At 34.8% G+C, this 17,934-nt stretch overlaps 4 protein-coding genes across 5 annotated transcripts; 1 reads left to right on the top strand and 3 right to left on the bottom strand.

Moving 5' to 3' along the window:
* The first annotated feature begins 1,092 nt into the window (after positions 1–1,092).
* LOC113693385 (leucine-rich repeat receptor protein kinase HPCA1-like) lies at positions 1,093–4,749 on the top strand. The gene is made up of 14 exons (XM_027211933.2): positions 1,093–1,262; positions 1,699–1,822; positions 1,949–2,020; positions 2,260–2,334; positions 2,460–2,531; positions 2,616–2,777; positions 2,860–2,934; positions 3,020–3,091; positions 3,198–3,266; positions 3,357–3,425; positions 3,515–3,589; positions 3,687–3,758; positions 3,855–3,989; positions 4,094–4,749. Exons 1-14 carry the CDS (start codon positions 1,178–1,180, stop codon positions 4,572–4,574), a joined length of 1,638 nt encoding a protein of 545 aa, XP_027067734.1. The 5' UTR covers positions 1,093–1,177; the 3' UTR covers positions 4,575–4,749.
* A 3,784-nt stretch (positions 4,750–8,533) lies between these two features.
* LOC113693384 (F-box protein At5g07610-like) lies at positions 8,534–9,829 on the bottom strand. The gene has a single exon (XM_027211932.1). The coding sequence runs from the start codon at positions 9,827–9,829 to the stop codon at positions 8,534–8,536; it is 1,296 nt and encodes a 431-aa protein (XP_027067733.1).
* Positions 9,830–12,051: 2,222 nt separating this feature from the next.
* Positions 12,052–15,108, bottom strand: LOC113692471 (uncharacterized). Of its 2 annotated transcripts, none has more exons than XM_027210883.2 (7): positions 14,994–15,108; positions 14,797–14,892; positions 14,414–14,719; positions 14,247–14,330; positions 14,010–14,141; positions 13,801–13,855; positions 12,052–12,327 (listed from the first exon to the last, which is right to left on the bottom strand). In XM_027210883.2, the coding sequence occupies exons 1-6, from the start codon at positions 15,039–15,041 to the stop codon at positions 13,802–13,804; spliced, it is 720 nt and encodes a 239-aa protein (XP_027066684.2). In that variant the 5' UTR covers positions 15,042–15,108; the 3' UTR covers positions 12,052–12,327; position 13,801. The 2 variants fall into 2 exon arrangements, with proteins under 2 accessions (XP_027066684.2, XP_027066685.2); XM_027210884.2 differs by having other exon boundaries at positions 12,052–12,302.
* A 1,746-nt stretch (positions 15,109–16,854) lies between these two features.
* On the bottom strand, positions 16,855–17,827 carry LOC140008863 (uncharacterized). Its single transcript, XM_072053764.1, has 2 exons — positions 17,765–17,827; positions 16,855–17,661 (listed from the first exon to the last, which is right to left on the bottom strand). The coding sequence occupies exons 1-2, from the start codon at positions 17,825–17,827 to the stop codon at positions 16,855–16,857; spliced, it is 870 nt and encodes a 289-aa protein (XP_071909865.1).
* Positions 17,828–17,934: the final 107 nt, after the last annotated feature.

Raw genomic sequence — 17,934 nt, 5'->3', positions numbered from 1 at the left:
TTAACTTCATCCTAATTTCTGCACTTTGGCTTGTTTTGGGACTTAGAATTTCTGAGCAATGGAAAAATTAAAAAGGAAAAAAAAAAAACTGGAATCACTATATAATCACTTGGTTTGTAACTAAGGAAATACTATTTTTTTATTACTTTTTTAACCCTCCAACCCCTCCCCGCACTCTTCCTACCCCTAATTATCGGGCACAAGATTCGAATTTGGAACCTGACACTAGGTTGGCCCCAGTGGTTAGGAGATACTACTTAACAATGGGCAAGTGTGTGATCACTACTTGCTTGATTTATGATTTAAACTTTTTAGTAAGATATTATTTAACACAAAATTGATTTACTTTAATGTTTTACTAAGCTATAGATTAAACTACAAACTCAATTGTGATTGACAAACTTTTGAGGGATTTCTTTTTTCCTGAAGTTTGCTTTGCTTTCCTATTTTAGTCACTAATAATGTGTGGTCTATTTGAGAAGTAACATATACAATACACAATATTAGTATAATTAAGCACAATCTTCGAAAAAAGCCAAAATGAGGACTCTTGGATGTCCTATTTTCTCTTTGGAAGGCAATAGAAAATCTAAGAACCCAAAACATATCGGTTAATTGAACTTCTAAGAGCAAACCAAAGAGAATTTCTTTTTATAAAGTGTTCAATTGAAATAAATAATACATGTATCTATATATATATATATATATATTACTTTTAATTTGAAGTTTTCATCTCAGGAAAATGTAGTGTGTTTTTTGTTCCCCTCTTTTTTGGTTGGATTGTACAGTAACAGACTAACTTAAACATGCTATTCTTGTACAAGAAAGTTTAAACACACGAGTATTCTCATCAAACTTCTGCCATTGTCTTCTTGTTCATCTCAGAACAGGCTAAAAGGATGCAGGCCGGTCGTGCTCAGTCGTCTAGTGCTTGAGGGTTCTGTCTCGTCATTTCTATTACTTATTTATTTCAACAAAAATTTTGAGGGCGGAGAAAACTGAAAAATTTTGTGTGAATGCCATATGTTACAAATATATGAGAGCCAAATTGTTACAATGAAGTTATCCTAGATTTCTTCGAGGTGATGAATCCCTATAAATTTATCGCACATTTGTACGAAAAATGCACTAGTCATCCAGTGCTTGGCAGTTCCGAGTTCTCAGATCAGTGTTAGCCATGGCAATGATGAAGTTGCTGCTATGCTACCTCATTGTTTCCATGGCATGTCATCTGGTTTTCTCTTTTACTGACCCCCAAGATGGTAAAGTGTCCATATTTTCTTTGGCAGTTGCACACACAATTCGTTTTGTAACATTTCCAGGCTTTGCGTTTCCAAGAGACCAATAAAATGAGTAAATCAAATGCCGAGCGCCTTTTGGATTAATCTTTCTTATACTATGAGCGTGAAATTTATGTACACACGACTATTCTAGATTCTTATGTACTATAAGTTTTCGGTTTGCACAACGTTTTATATATTGAATAAAGACAAATTTATCTTTCTCCCATTGCTGCCAAGTGACAAATTTACAATTTGTTGAACTTGATTTATAGAACTGAAGCTTCTAAAGTTTTTTGTAGTCAATAAAATCCTCTATATTTGCCATCGGCAGGCAGGATAATGTAGCATTTGATTTTTCTTTTTGTTCTTTAAAAATGTCTTGACAAGAATTACCTAACTTTGATGGCATTCACAGCTACTGTACTCCAGTCCATCAAACAACAATGGAAAAATCTACCACCAAGTTGGAACAATTCTAATGATCCCTGTGGAACACCCTGGGAAGGAGTCACCTGCAGCAACTCAAGGGTGAAAGCACTGTATGTAAATCCATCTTTTCAACTTATCTTCACCATTTCATGCCAAATTTCTTTTGTCCTGTTGAACAAGTGCTGCTAGATTTGGATCCATATTGATAATAATTGTAGAGATGTTTGAAATTGCAGGGCACTGTCAAGCATGAGACTCTCTGGAGAACTTAGTGATGACATTGGAGGACTCACAGAGTTGACATCCTTGTGAGTTTTTTCTTACTCTTTCTCACCACAAAATCAAGATTTCTCATGCAAGCTCTGCACATTATCCAAATTAAGATCAAGTCTAATCTCAACAGTCCAGAACCCTTGAGCATTAGATATTAGCTTTGATTCTTGGGAAATTACAGTAGTTTTTGACCAAGCGCAGAGCCTTCAATTCTGTGCTCAATTACTGTGTATAACTATATTCATTTAGCTTAAGATGTCAAATATCTTTACAGGGATCTCTCGTTTAACCCGGACCTCACAGGTTCCGTCTCTTCACGGCTGGGGGATTTGCGAAAGCTAAACGTGTTGTAAGATCATTTAAGATTGTCTCCCTATGTTTGATTTCAGCATCTCCAGCATAAAGATGAAATCCTTATCAGATGAAATACTTGAGGCAGAGTGCTTTCTGTTAATTCTCTTTTGTGTTCCTCAGAATTCTCGCTGGATGCGGCCTCAGTGGCACAATACCAAGAGAACTTGGGAATCTTGCTCAGCTTTCATTTCTGTAAGAACTCAACAAACTACAACTCAATTTATTTTCTCTGCATGAATTGCATTTGCATCAACCTCTGCTATTCGCATTGAACAGAGCACTTAACTCAAATAACTTCACTGGTGAGATACCGGCTTCCCTGGGAAATCTCACGAATCTATACTGGCTTGACCTGTCTAATAATCGATTGAGCGGATCTATCCCTGTTTCAACATCAACAGGTCCAGGACTTGACCTACTTAAGAAAGCAAAACACTTGTGAGTATAATTTTGACTCCAAAACCACTCTTTTAGTCTTCTTCCCCTTGTATAACGTGTCCAATTATATGTATGTTTACAGCCATTTTAGCAAAAACCAGCTCTCAGGTGAAATTCCTGCATCTCTATTCAGCTCTGGCATGGTCCTATCACACTTGTAAGTTATGATGCTATCTTGAAACAAGTATATAGTAACGTCTACTTGACGATGCAACATGACAGTTTGCAATTTTGGGTGATAGACTACTTGATGGAAATCTACTCACCGGAGAAATTCCACTTACTTTAGGAAATGTTCAGACACTTGAGATTCTGTAAGTACTGTCCAAGCATCAACCTTCCTCTGCCCTGCTGATTGTCTTCATCTTTTTCAATGTTGCCACTCCTGAATTTTGGCCTTCCTGTTCTTAATTTGTTTAGACGGCTGGATAATAATGCACTTGGTGGTGGAGTTGTCAACCTCCAAAACCTCACAAATCTCATTGAACTGTGGGTATTAGAGACAGCTGAATTGATTATTTGATACTGAAGCATCATTTAGTTGACTGTCCTCCCTTGCAAAACACTCTGACCTTGCAGAAATTTAGCAAGTAACAACTTCTCTGGCCCTTTACCTGACTTAACTGGGATGAATTACCTCAATTATGTGTAAGGATCTAAAACTTAAATTTCCATTGAGATCTCTATATGCGAATCTCAAGGATGAACGTGGTCACCAACATTGATTCTCTTCGTAGGAACCTGAGCAACAACTCTTTTCAGCCGTCACAAGCTCCAGCATGGTTCTCAACCTTAAAGTCACTAACCACTTTGTGAGTATTAATCACTATGGAATCAATAATTCAATACTAAGCAACTCCTTCCAGAAATGTGCCTTTTTCTTATTAAAATTTCTGGAATGGTGATCAGGGCTTTGGAAAATGGTCCACTCCAGGGACAAGTACCCCAGCAACTTTTTAGTTTACCTCAGATCCAAATAGTGTAAGTTAAAAAATAAGCAATCTCGAAGAAAGAAAGCATTTGGCTGCTACCTGGAGAAGTGAAAGAACTTATTTTGATAGCATTAACTTTTAACAGGATCCTGAGGAAGAACGCATTCAATGATACATTGGATATGGGTAACAACATTAGCCAACAACTGCAACTTGTTGATTTGCAGAATAATGATATATCTTCAGTAACACTCAGTTCCGGATACAGCAAGACATTACTGTGAGTGATACAATTCAAAAAACTTCCACTGATATACATAAAATACCACACGTTGCCAATTCTCTTTCCTGACCAAACTGCTGAATATTTTCTCTTTACTCCAGCTTGATGGGGAATCCAGTATGCGCAAGTTCAATCGCAAGCACATCTTACTGTCAGCCACAGAAACGATCTGCAACAAATTGTTCAACCAGCCTTGCTAACTGCAGAAACATAACATGCCCTTCGGATCAAAAACTCAGCCCACAAACCTGTGCATGTGCTTATCCATACGAAGGGACTATCATTTTTAGAGCACCAAGGTTCATGGACACCGCAAACTGTAGTAGGTTCCATGACCTGCAAATCAGCCTTGAGATGAAGTTTGGACTTGCACCTGGTGCAGTTGTTCTGCTGAATCCCCACTTCAATATTGATGACTATCTTCAGGTGGGATTGGGACTCTTCCCAACTACGAGGAACTTTTTCAATAGCTCAGAGATTCAGAGAATGGGGTTTGAGCTTAGTAGCCAGACTTTCAAGCCTCCAGCAGAGTTTGGACCTTATATTTTCATTGCTGTTCCTTACAAGTTCCCAGGTCAATAAACACAATCAAAATGTTATAGCAAAGATTGTCTAGATTCCATGCGAATCAATAAGCTGTTAAGAATTAGGTTAATCACATTTTATCCCCTTAAAGAATACCCCATTTTTCAGTTTACCCCCTAACCTTTAATTTTGCTCACTTAACCCCCTTTATGACAAAATTGCCCTTGTATTATTTTGACTTTGTATTTACCTTGTTTTCCTTTCTTTTATTTCTTTTTCTCTTTTTTTCTTTATTTAATTCTTCCTCTTTCTCACAAAAATCTTCACCTTAATGATTAAAATTAACAAAAAGGAATTGCAGAGATCTATCTTCTCCTTAAATGATTAAAAAAAAATTCAAATCGCTTTTCTAAAATACAATTTTTTAGCCTATCAATTCTTCTAATTTTGGATTTTCCTCTTTCCTTTCTAGTTTCTCATTTTATTCTCAAGAAAATATCATAAGATGAAATTGTTTTCCTTTCTTTTATTTCTTTTTCTCTTTCTTCTCTCTTTCATCCTTTCCAATAGAAATTTCATTTCAACGAATTTTTTTTTTTTTGAGTTTGTAATTGCATATTTCTGGGTGAAGGTTTAAAAGGCATCAAAAACTAATTTTGATTTTTTCTATGATATGATGCCACGTGTCACAAATTTCAATTGATGATTATTAATCAGGTCACAATTTCATCTTAAGATATTTTCTTGGGAATAAAATGAGAAACTAGAAAGGAAAGAGGAATATCCAAAATTAAAAGAATTGAAAGACTAAAAAAATTGTATTTTAGGAAAGTGATTTGAATATTTTTTTAATCATTTAAGGAGAAGATAGATCTTTGCAATTTCTCTTTTTTAATTTCAATCATTAAGGTGAAGATTTTTGTGGGAAAGAGGAAGAATTAAATAAAGAAGAAAGGGAAAAAGAAATAAAAGAAAGGAAAACAAGAAAATGAAAAGTCAAAATAATGCAAGGGCAATTTTGTCCTAAAGGAGGTTAAGTGAGCAAAATTAAAGGTTTGGGGTAAATTGATAAATGGGGTATTCTTTAAGGGGATAAAATGTGATTAACCCTAAGAATTATCCTAATCAATCTATTATTGTACTAGTTTCTACTTCCGGCAGCGCTAATCTAGTACTTAATTTCGATCAGAAAAATGTCTCCACATATTGGCATTTAAACTAAACTACAATTTGCTGGTTGCTAAGAAAGAAAATATCCCACGTATACCACTACGGAGTGGTTTCAGTGTAGTTTCCGTTGAAGAAATTTTCAAAGGTCGCACGTAGTAGTTTTCTACAATTTTGCTTGCACCTTTGCGAGTTTCAAATGATTCAACCGCCATTTGAAGGGATGCATCACAAGTTTCTACCATTCAATAACCGTCTAAGGGATACGAAATTATATATTTGGATCAATTTGTGGTCTTTTGACCGCAGACAAAAAGACCTACAAACTTTAGAAAAATTTTTGTTTTTCTCTTCTTTGTTCTTTGAGGGTTATAACAACTTAGTGCAGAGTTTTGCAACCATTTGCTTGCAACCAAAAGGATATTCATTCTTGATTTTTTACACAATATAGTAGACGAATAAAGTTTTAAGAAAAATGATTTCTTGTTGGTTTTGCAGTCATTTCATAGTATTCTCTTTGCTCCTATTCCAACAATTTCCAATAAATTGAGACCTTTTGTCATAGAACATGGTCTGTGTGTGGATTATATCATATATATTGTCGCCCCATATGCGAGGTCTACATGAAATCCACTTTTTCGGATCCAATTTATATCATAGAAATTATTCAAAATGGTTTTCCTCTCAAATTCTTGATATATAAATGTATGGCCAAAATTTTACATCATAATAATTAAGTTTCCTCTTAAATTTATTAGGACTAATTACACTTTGCATCCACCAACTTAGAACTGACTCTTACATTGCACCATCAACTTCGTTTTCAACAAATTGTTACCTAAACTTTCATATTTGTCACAGTTTTGTCAAATTATTAATGTTGCTAATAAAAATTAACAATTTTTTTTTTATATTTAGCATGCTTCTTCACCTTTAAATTTAAAAAGTTAGATTTTTGCATTAAATCACTGAATCTAAATATCCTATGCATTGTGCTTTTAACTAATGAACTATGCTTTTCATAATTAACCTTTGTTAATATAATTAACTTGGTTGAAACACTTGAACTATGACATATTGTGTCCAAGTATTTGCAATAAGTTAAGTACGCTTACCTGATGGCAAATAATTATTCATGAACAAATTTATTCCCTTTTACTTTCAATAACACCTAATTTAAAACTATCCCTTATTCCTTATTTATACATTTGTATCTATTCTTTTGTTATTTAATTTATAATTATGTGTGTGTGTGTGTGTGTGTATATATATATATTAAAAATTACAAAAATGATATTATAATTCTAACAATAGCAAGGTGGGTCAAATGCTAAAGTATAAATTTGTAAGAATACATTATAACCAAACTACGAGAATAATGTATCCAAAAATTGGAGGTTTAGGATGAGCAATTAATTTCTAAGAGAAGCAAAGTTAAAATTGAGCAACTAGCTAACTGTCCATATACCTATCAATCTTTTTTGCTTAATTAACCAAATGGTAGAAAGAATTTAAAAACCTAAGGTGCAAAATCGAATCGTCAAAATGGACTCGATCTAAGAATTTGTGTACAAAATCGAAACATAAAATCATAAAGTGAGCAAATAGTCGTTTAACATAAAATCATATGATCAGTAAATAATCAGCTATTTCCAGCAGGAGTTGCAATTTGCAACAATGACCAATTATGGCCTACACAGAAACATAATACATGGATAGTTGATACAAATACAGAGCAGTGATTAAACACAAGCTAGGGTCTCAAAATGCTTGAATGCATGTTCCAACTGTAAAGAGACATGTAATGCCCTAAAAATTGAAGATTTGCAGGCTCAATTTCAACAAGCTCTTCAATACTTCCACCATTGATCTCATAAAAAATGATTTTACCTCGTAAAGAGATCACCATCTTTGCCTTGTTTTCCTTCTTGCCCACAAGAAAACATGGTATCTTAAGGGTCTGTTTGTTTTGCCGTAAAATATTTTCTGGAAAAAGATTTTTCTAACTTCCAGTGTTTGGTGAGATTGAAAGCAATGAAAATATTTTCACAGGTAAAATGATTTCCTCCCGCCAACGGAAAACAACTTCCATTGAGATATTACTGAAGTTGTTTTCCCTGGCTTAAAGGCTCGTCCTGCAATGAGCTAAGTCCTCTTCAGATTAGGAGAAATAAGAGCGAAGGATAAATAAAGTGCTTGTAGATGAGATATCTCTAGAAGGTCCACCATTGAACACATCACCTTTCCTCCCTCTTCTTATCTCGTCCCTTTGTCTTCTCTTGCTCCATCTCTGATAATTCTTCCCAAACTCAAATCCAAGAAACCCAACACTTGTAGGAAATCGACACCAGTACACTTTGTAAGGGTCTGTACAATGAATAAGAAACCCAGCCCTAGTGCAATAATGAAAAATGAACCAAAAAATGTGTTTAGTTCATTTCACGAAAGATGTTGCCTCTAGTGCAGAGGTTATCAAATTTTTTCTAGTATCACTAATTTGAAACAACAAAGAAAATGTTGCAGCATCCAATTTGATAAAAGAGACCCTTCACCCCTTAATGATTTTTTTTAAAGAAAGATGAAAAGCCAATTCATTAGCTTCATTAATAATTCCATTTAAGAATTCATGGTGTAATATGAATAAATATTTTATAAAAATGATAATATGATTATAATGGATAGAAACTAAAAATAACTTGTAATGAAATGAATGTTTTGAGAGTAGAAAAACATTTGCAACCTATCAACAAACATATTAGAAAATATTTTCACTAAATAACCAAACACTGGAAAATTATGGGGAATGAAATGATTTTCCAAGAAAATGACTTCGATGGAAAATATTTTCCCTAGAAAAACATTTTCAATCCAACCAAACGGACCCTAAATACAAATTGGTTCCCATTATGAGCAGGAAACCTCTTATTCACCATTAATGGATACCTTGCTGTCAAAAATCCAATATCAACTTGATGCTTCAATAACCATCTTGAATGGTATCTCCCTAACCCCAACTCCAATTCCAGCTCCCATATATGAATAAAACTATCTTGAGGCTCAAACTGATCTATTAGATGCAAGTTTCCTCCTGATTCACCAAAGTACAAAATTACCAGAGTGTGAGGTGGTGGGCTTGATGATTGGTCAGTTGTTGTCATTTTCATTTTTCTAACACAATCATGCTCCAAATCAAAACATAGTAAAGATCTGTTTGAGGTCTTCCAATAAAGATTACCATTCCCTTGATTGAAATGGTAATAATGTATTCCCTCAGTATCGACATCCATACATTCCTTCCAGACTCCAGCTTCTGATGAATATACCAAGAAATAATATTCTTTCCCTTCCCTTACATGGAGTGCTGCTTTTGACAGCACACATACTAATCTATACTCATCAGACTTAAGCGGATCAAACACAATATTCACAGCTGTAATAGTTCGCGATTCTGCACCAATTTGTGGCTGTGGAATTAGCCTGTAGTGATTGGTTGTCGGATTATAGATGTAATATCTCCGTATCTCATTATTCAAATAAAAATCAATGAAGGTTAGCCCATTACAAGAATCAAAAGCTAAAATTTCACCCTCCATGTCAAGAAAATTAACGATGCGCGAAGTTATCATACCCATCGCAGTTGAGCTGTCATGACATAGAGGGATAGCATGCAGCTCAGAGTTCTCGTATTTTCTTCGGTACAAGACGAGACCGGCTTCTGCAGTAGTAGATGAAATGGTGCGGTTCTTCTGCAAGTGAAGGCGACAGAAAAGGGGACTCGAAACGAGTGCACGCCACTGTTTTGAAACGCAGTGAAAGCGAATAAGCGATTTCGGTGGAAGAAAAAGTAAAATCTGAATTAAGAGGTCTTCATTGTTGCTGATGACAATAGCCGAGAAGGGGGATGATGATGAGAAAGAGGAACCGCGTGGAGCAGCCTGAGCATCCTCATGAGGCAGGAGGCTCTGGTGGTCTGATTTTGTTGATGATGAGATAAGTGTTCTGAAAGTGACGAGCTCTGCGAGTGTTCGGAGTGAAGTTATGTTCGGCGGTCTAATGATGCCTTTGTTCTTAGCATTGAGGGCAGCTTTTGAAGCTGATGAAGAACAACGGGGATCGGACTTGTCACCGGAGACAGAGACATTCATCGCGAGTCCTGTTGATACTCTGCAGTTCTGACGGATGTAGGAGAAGGATTATGCGTATTAATTGTTTATTCGTCTGTGGTACCAATTTCTCTATTATCGTCATATATATGCATAAAAACTAGAGAATTTTTCATAAGGAGTATCATATGAGGGAAAGAAGACTTGTTTTTACAACTTTTTGAGTTCTAATATAACTGCTAGCAATGTTTTGAAATTTTGAAAATTGAATCGAATCGATTGGTTTGGGCAAATTGTGAATTAGTCATGGTACTAATTCGGTTCATTAATAAATCCAAATAATTTAATTTAATCAGTTAAATTAGGTAAAAAAAACTGAGCTTTTGAATTGGTTTATACAATTTTTTAAATTTTAAAGTGATCCAACTTGCATAATAAATTAAGAATTTTTTTAAAAAGAAGAAGAAGAACATTGGACCAAATTGACTAGTTGAATCGAGTTGAATTGCAAATCGAAAATTCATCCGACTTACTTAATAATTCGGATTTGAAAACATTGATTACTAGACACATCATGGGCAACCAAATGGAATGATGTCTAAGGTGGCATAGAACTATTTTGATTGTCCTAATCAAATTTGCTTATTCAAAGCCGTGGGATGACGATACTGCCAAAGTAAGAATATGCCAATTCCCATTACATCAAAACAACTCAAATCCCCCGATATAGTGTATGCTCTGTCTTTTGCTTTATTTATTTTTTTTCTTGTCATCTTCAATGAAGTCTATTAATCTTGGGAAGTTTCGATTTGGCCTGGTTATATTTGTTCTTTTAGTACACCACCAAAACCGATGTATTAGCGTCCAATATACCTGGTAATTAGACGGGTTTTGGGTGGGTTAATATTGAATTTTCATTTAAATGGGTTATACCCAATCCGTTCAACTTAAATTTGGGTTTATTTTGGATTGGGCCATATTGGGTTATCACAAAACCATGATCCAAATATGACCCAATATATTAATTTAATAGATTTTGATACATAAACTCTCTCAAATACATTTTCACATACACCAAAAAAATTTCATACACATAAATACATTTTTATATAGAAAGACATATTTTCACACACTAAAACACTCACGATACAAACACACACTCACTTCTTAAATTCATTTGAAATACATTAGTGTGTTTGGATAGTAAATTATTTGAGATAATTTTGTGAAAAAAATACTATAACATTTTTTTATGTGATGTATGTGACATAGAAAGGTGATTGAAAAATGTGTAAATGATACAAGCAAATCAGTGTGTGTAAATAAGGTGTAAATAATATGTATTTCAAACACACTATTTTTACGCATACAAACACACTACAATACATCCTAATATACTTTTACAAATACACGCACATACTAACTGTCTAAACTCTAAAAAGGTTAGTGAAATTATTAGAAATCTCATCTCAAGAGAGGTTTTTGGAATTACGCCATATAAAAACGATGGCAAATTGGACCAAAAGCAGCAGCATAGCCTGCTTCCATACATTGACCGCTTCCAAACTTTGAAAATTTGTTTCTTTTTCCCTTTTTTTTTAAGAATATACGGGACCAATTCCCCCGCAATGACAGTAGTACTTCGTAAAAACAGGAAACGAATAGACATTAATTAATTATTTGGCTACGAAATACTATATTTAGCAACTAACAAACAAATAATAAAAAACTAGATTTAAATTCTACAGGTCGACAACTTCCTAATGACCTTCATTGAGCAAAAAAATTAATTTGTTTAATTTTTTTTTAAACTTAAGTTGGGTAATAGGTGTTCAACACAAATACCCAAACCATCCAAAATATATGTGGGTTTTTATTACCCAACCCAAATTTGACCCAACACCCAATTTACCCCAACCCAATCTCTCAAATTAGTGGGTGAGTTGGGTGGGTTATTGGGTTTTGGGCATAATTGCTAGTTCTAGCGTCCAATTATGTTTTTAATGATCTTAGGATTTATCCTGTAAACTACTCCAAACGTTAGGGGAATGGAACCGACCAATAATTAGGGGCACTAGCTTGATTTGCTTTAAAAGAATGTGTATTTAGAATCCGCTAGGGGTGCAAACAAACTTGTGCTAATCAAGTGATTATTCTAATATTCAAGCAAGCTTGATTACTTTAATAATTTTAAATTGTGTGTCGCAAAAAAGTCACCAATATAAAGACCAGAAATCAAATTTTTCATGGTACAATAATTATCATGCTCAAATATCCTAAAATCGAATATTATAACAAAATATAGTTCCACAATACACTAGAATAAAGTACCATACATTGTTTTAGTCAAATTCTACAAACTTTATCATTTAATATTGTTCGCTCCAATTACAAGATATTTCATATATTCCAAAATGTGCTTGTCTTCAAAAGTACAACACTTCATCATACATCTCTCAAAAACATCTTCATATCTCCCAATCCGCATGCTTCCAATGTACCATCAAGTCCAGGGCTGCAAAGTGTATTCTATTAGTCCCCTGCTCATATAACCCCAACCCATTAAGCATGAAGAAAACGTTAATATAACAATAGATACTGAAACGGAATTTGTAATTCAACCTTTTCACAGACACTGAAAAGGGGCAAACAGTTACTATTATAAAGTACATGCTGAATTAAAGAAGTACAACTAATTTAAGTATGTGGAAGACCCAAAAAAGTGTATGGTCACAAACACAGATGCAGAACCATGAGAGTTGCTTTCAAGAACTGTGAATGGAATAAAGGCAGCAATCCATGGCATCATTCATATGTGCGACTTGCCAAGTTTAATATGTTAATTAAGGCAAAAAAGTAGGCTCACGAACACATGCACAAGAGTGAGAGTTGCTTTCACAAAATCTTGGTGGAGATCCAAGAAATTCAGCAATCAAATCTGTTCTTGATCAGTACTAGCCAAGCCAGGATTTCCGAGACACCTTGACTTGCCAAACCAATAACCATGCTGTCTCTGATTAACTGTGTGTAACTCAAACTCAAAGTCCATAATGGCTCTGTTCTTTTCGTAGATGCAACATAAAAAGCAGGTTTTTAGTTAACAGCACTGATCATTTTCTTAGTTGGAAAGACACGAACAGGAGCAAAAGTTTTTCTCGTGAAAATGACATATTCCTAACAATGATCACTTTCCACTCGAGACTAACTCAAGAATCTATTGCACCCTTTTAACTCAGCTTTTATGGTGGATTATAAAGGTCAGCAATTTTACTTTTGCAATGTATTTGTCTTTGATTATATGGCTCTGCTTGGATTATGGAGTTTTCCAGATAGTTATTTTTGTTTTTGGAGTGTACAATAACACATTTCAAATTTACACAATTTCAAATTCACTAAAAAAAAAACTATTATCTCTTTCTTCTTACACCCGCCACCGTCATCCCCGATCTTCCTTTCTCCTCAACGCTGCCACCCCCTCCCCCTCCTCCTGCTTCATTCTCTCCTTTCCTCTCCCTTCCCTCTTTCCTCCCTCCTCAAAATACATTTCAAAAACACTTATTCCAAATGGACCAGTAGTCTTTCTACATTCAAGGCTGTGACCCCAAGTGATCACAAGGGGCCATAAAAGACAAACGAAGAAGGAACCAAAATCTAGTTCCTCAGTAGAAATGTCCAAATGTAATTCCACTTAATCAAGTTAACAGGCATATTCATTTCCATTTAAATGCCTGAGTGGACAGAACTCTTGGTACAAAGTTTAGACAGTCATTATCCCATTTTCCCCACTCTTGGACATTGATATCTTGAATTACCAAGACACTGCCTAGCTTGGTAGCTACGCTAGCTGGCTGCCTGAGTATGCTAGTGTACCAGAAAGTCTTAGGCCACTCGTACGCTAAAAAGTTCCCTAAGGAAACATGGGGGATTCTTCGTAGTTCATACCAATCCATCAAATTGTTCAACATTTGGAAAACTTGACAGAATAGAGTTATTTCCAGAAACTTTTCCAGTACCTCAAGCAAGTCGTTTGCAAGTAGTCCTGCTCCTTTTCTTCTTTGTATGATGGTTCTGGTATAACAAAAGACTAGTCAATTAAATATCAACAAGGAGCTCATGCACAAATAGTCATCAACAAGGAAGTCATGCACAATTCAATATCAACAAGGAACTCAACAAAATTGGTCTTCTATAGAAGGACCAACTCAAAGTACGCATACTATACCTCAAGAATATCAGCAATTGAAGAAACTTTTTTATTCATTTCACACTTGTTTATTTCAGCATCATTTGTTCCAACTTCCTTGTACATTTCAGCATCATTTGTTCCAACTTCCCTGTTCATTCTATCACCAACCTGTTACATTATCAACAAAGTGTGAAGAAAAGAAAATCAGGCCATAGCTGCTGATATTTCAGAGAGTTTGAACACAAAATCGAATTATATGAATTAATATACAACCTCTAATGAGTCCGAAATTTGAGATTGTTTTGCTGCATTCATTTCTCTTCTTTGGAGTGATGCCAAGTCACATGTGGATGCCCTCTGGAAGAACAAAGACCAATAGTAACTAAAGTAATAAAAAAATTAGAAAAACTATAATATTTAACAAAATAGTTATCCCAAACCATTCTTGCTTCAAATTGAGCAATCAACTCCTCCTTAAAATCTGCCAATTTCGAATTCATTTCTTCTCGTAGTTCACCACGTATGATTTCCACTTTCTCATTCACTGCATCCTCAAATGCTTTCTTTTGTCCATCATTCATGTTATCTGACATCCTATACACGTCTTTTGGAGTCGCACCTACCCCATAAGTTCGAAGACGACCTGGTTTTTCAGGTCCAAGAATATTTTCATAGAGTATATCTTTTACAAAATTATCATCCCTGGATGTCTCTGGCAGTTTTTGTATTTCCTCATTCATAGTTGCCTAAATTGAAAAACAGACAGAAGAAAGAATTATTTATGAAGTAAAACCAATAAAAAGTGACTAAAAGCTATTCTTACAATTGTTTGTGAAGTCAACTCATCCATTTGTTTTCCTTGTCTTGAATGAATAAAAACGTCTAGTTTCGAAGGCTCTTTTCCAGTTTTAATCCGAAGCTGCCACATATTCAATGTACAAACTAAAGTGTTAATATTTCTAAATAAGACTATGTTCCAGAAAAAATTGCTAGAAACATAAGCATTAGAATTTAATATACCTCTTCCCTGAGGTTCACATGATCTTTTCGCCCTGTTCGATGTGGCATCTTTTGTTTTTTTCGATTCTTGCTATTAATCTTGCTTTGCTTCTAATTATGTACAAAACAGAAAAAGTTAGTTAACAACACATCAAAATCATAATAGCACTAGAATTTAATTCAAAAGCAAAAGAGATGTGACAATAAATACATGCCTTGACATCTTCTAAGCTCCAATAATCAACCAAAATAGGCCATTGATCCTCCTCAACTCTTGCAGGACAGTGTGCTAATAGCCATGACCTGTGCCTCCTATAAGGAGTGAAATACATGCTCTTGACTTTTGATTTCCAATTTCTCCACAATTTGCTGACCCTTATCATTTGTACTTTCTTGCATGTATCATCAATATTTGTATTTCTCTATCAAAAATTACAAAACAAAAGTTTAAACATTCACAAGCTACAAGATTGTATGAAATAAAAAGAAAAAAAATGTTGCTAACTTTGATAGTGAGTCAAAATACCTTAATATCTTCCCAAAATCTCTCCTTAGATCCTTCAGGCATGGCCCTCCAATCTGTGTATGTGAGTGGTAATTTATTACCATCCTTTACTAAGATTCCTACTTGACTTATATACTGTGTAGCATTAGGACCAATTACTTGGCCCCGTGCATTCCAAACTAACTCCAATTTCTTTCCACCACCCCAACCAGCACTTCGTCTGGCTAGTCCTCTACCACTATTGTCTCCTGTGTACAAAAAACACATACACATACAAAAGAAGAAATTGTGATTCATATAATTTTTTTTATGAATATTATACAAAGCTTATAATAAGGAATGCTAGACTCAAAACTATTTGTGGTAATCTTTTCTTTTCCAACCGACCTTCTTCACTAGAATCATCATCATCAAAAGTACCATCAAAGACATCCTCTATGTCTTCTGAATCATATGAAGAACCTGATCCAGCTTCAGAATCATTGTTATCAAAGGAATCTGGTTGCTCACGATGGTCTACTAGTGGTTGAGAATGAAAGCCTTGACCGATATGTGAATTAGGATGGGAATTTAGTTGAGAATCAGCCTTGGAGTTCAACTGATGTGAATTGGCTTTAGAGTTGAACTGAGAAGCAGCAATAAAGCTAGAAGCTGAGTTTGAATTTGAATTGCAGTCATGTCATTTCGCTTGACAATTAGGTCGAGAAACAGAGTTTGAGCTAGATGTAGGGTCTATGCGTATTCCAGGCATTGCCCTAATGAATTTATGTGCTGGAGGCTTTGAATAATGACTGGGGCAAGTCTGATAAGATTGAGAGCTTGACTGTAGTGCAGGGTTCAAACTATTAGTGGACTCAATATGCGCTCCGGACATTAGCCCAACAACTTTGCGGGGCCCCTTCTTACTTGGTGCCATGGAAAACCTATAAAAGCAGCTTCTGATTTTTGAAGGCAAAGTTAAGTAAGATGATTAATTTTACTGGCTTTTTTCAGAAACCAATCACATAATTCAGCAAGAGAGTGTTGTATCATCTTACTTTTGGAGTTTAAGTTTCTAAAATCTGCAAACACAAAGAACATATACATATTAAGGAACTATAACCCAATGAAACCAACATTACCAACTTGCTAATATGAACATAAGGAATCATAAATTGAACATAAGGTAAATCCAGCATTACCAACCTGCTAAAAAAAGAAGTAGAATGCAGGTTATCAAGGAGACTAATATGAACATAAGGAATTATAAATTGACATCCAAGGCAGTGAAAATGATCCCACAATTAATATTTTTCATACTAATCAGTAACTTCATCTAATATTGGCATATCTAAACTTCATATAACAAAATGTTAGGATTATATTCCAAAATTAGAGTCAATCATCAGCCTTGTCTCCTTGTTGGGCTTTATCAAAAAAATCATCATCATCACTTGTATCATCAATCGTATTGTCAATCCCAAGATTATCCTCATCAGAGAAGAATCCATCATCAACTTCAGCAACGTGTGCCTTGGATTTTGTAGTTTGTGCATCAAGTATAACTCCATCAACACCTTCCCTAACCCATGAAACGTTACTATCCTTAGAATTATTGTTATTAACATGTTGCCATCCAGAATGCTCATCCTGGATATCTTCACATATGTTAATTTCTGGATCAATAATGAAAAGATCTCGAGGGGTCATCTTGACAACTATATTCCATTCAGGTTCCAATGCATCCCGAACATACCAAGCTTGCTGTGCTTGAGAGGCCAGGATGAAAGGCTCATCATTCTTCGTGTTTTGCTTGTACAATATATGATCAAAGTTAACAAGTGTGAAGTTGTGTTCATCTTGTTTCATTCCAGTGACATTATCAACCCAATCACACTTGAACATCACAAATTTAATGTCATTTGAGTATCTCAACTCAACAATATCCACTAAGACCCCATAGTATTCTAAAATTCCAGATATAGGGTTCTTATCCTTTGTACTAGCGAAACTATTGGCACTAGCATTCACAAATACACCACTATTTTGAGTTTGCCTTCTCATCTCACGCTTCTTAGTATGGAAACGAAAACCATTAACAATGTAACCAGAATAGTTTTTTGCCCACTTATCAGGACCAGCAGCCAAATAAGCAATTTCTTTATAATAATCATGGCAACTATTAGATTTTTCCAAATCTGCAACCTACAAGTTTTGAACAAAAACTGTTATTGTATGTTAACTCTAGAGAATATTAAATATATGAAAATGAAGCTCAATTAAATTCACTACTGAATTTAAAACTTACATGCTTCTTAAACCACTTGTAAAATGTTTCACTATGAATTTTCTCCCTTTCATAGTTTGACATGCGTGGTTTTTCTAGTTTTAGCAAATGCTTATGGTCCCTACATTAGTCATTAAATACTTTAATGAAAGCAATAATTCATGAGTTATTGATTAAGTTTGATAAACTGT

The sequence above is a fragment of the Coffea arabica genome, chromosome 6c, assembly GCF_036785885.1.
Source record: "Coffea arabica cultivar ET-39 chromosome 6c, Coffea Arabica ET-39 HiFi, whole genome shotgun sequence".
NCBI lineage: Eukaryota > Viridiplantae > Streptophyta > Magnoliopsida > Gentianales > Rubiaceae > Coffea > Coffea arabica.
This window is presented reverse-complemented; position numbering and strand designations above follow the sequence as displayed.

What these genes read in the sequence shown, in the direction of transcription:
- LOC113693385 (XM_027211933.2), top strand. Translation starts at nt 1,178, where the DNA reads ATGGCAATGATGAAGTTGCTGCTATGCTACCTCATTGTTTCCATGGCA. An exon ending in CTCACAGAGTTGACATCCTT is followed by an intron (nt 2,021 to 2,259) that starts GTGAGTTTTTTC and finishes ATATCTTTACAG; the next exon opens with GGATCTCTCGTTTAACCCGG. An exon ending in GGCATGGTCCTATCACACTT is followed by an intron (nt 2,935 to 3,019) that starts GTAAGTTATGAT and finishes TTTGGGTGATAG; the next exon opens with ACTACTTGATGGAAATCTAC.
- LOC113693384 (XM_027211932.1), bottom strand. Translation starts at nt 9,829, where the DNA reads ATGAATGTCTCTGTCTCCGGTGACAAGTCCGATCCCCGTTGTTCTTCA.
- LOC140008863 (XM_072053764.1), bottom strand. Translation starts at nt 17,827, where the DNA reads ATGTCAAACTATGAAAGGGAGAAAATTCATAGTGAAACATTTTACAAG. An exon ending in ACAAGTGGTTTAAGAAGCAT is followed by an intron (nt 17,662 to 17,764) that starts GTAAGTTTTAAA and finishes CAAAACTTGTAG; the next exon opens with GTTGCAGATTTGGAAAAATC.
- LOC113692471 (XM_027210883.2), bottom strand. Translation starts at nt 15,041, where the DNA reads ATGCCACATCGAACAGGGCGAAAAGATCATGTGAACCTCAGGGAAGAG. An exon ending in AGTTGACTTCACAAACAATT is followed by an intron (nt 14,720 to 14,796) that starts GTAAGAATAGCT and finishes TTTTCAATTTAG; the next exon opens with GCAACTATGAATGAGGAAAT. An exon ending in AAATTTCGGACTCATTAGAG is followed by an intron (nt 14,142 to 14,246) that starts GTTGTATATTAA and finishes ATAATGTAACAG; the next exon opens with GTTGGTGATAGAATGAACAG.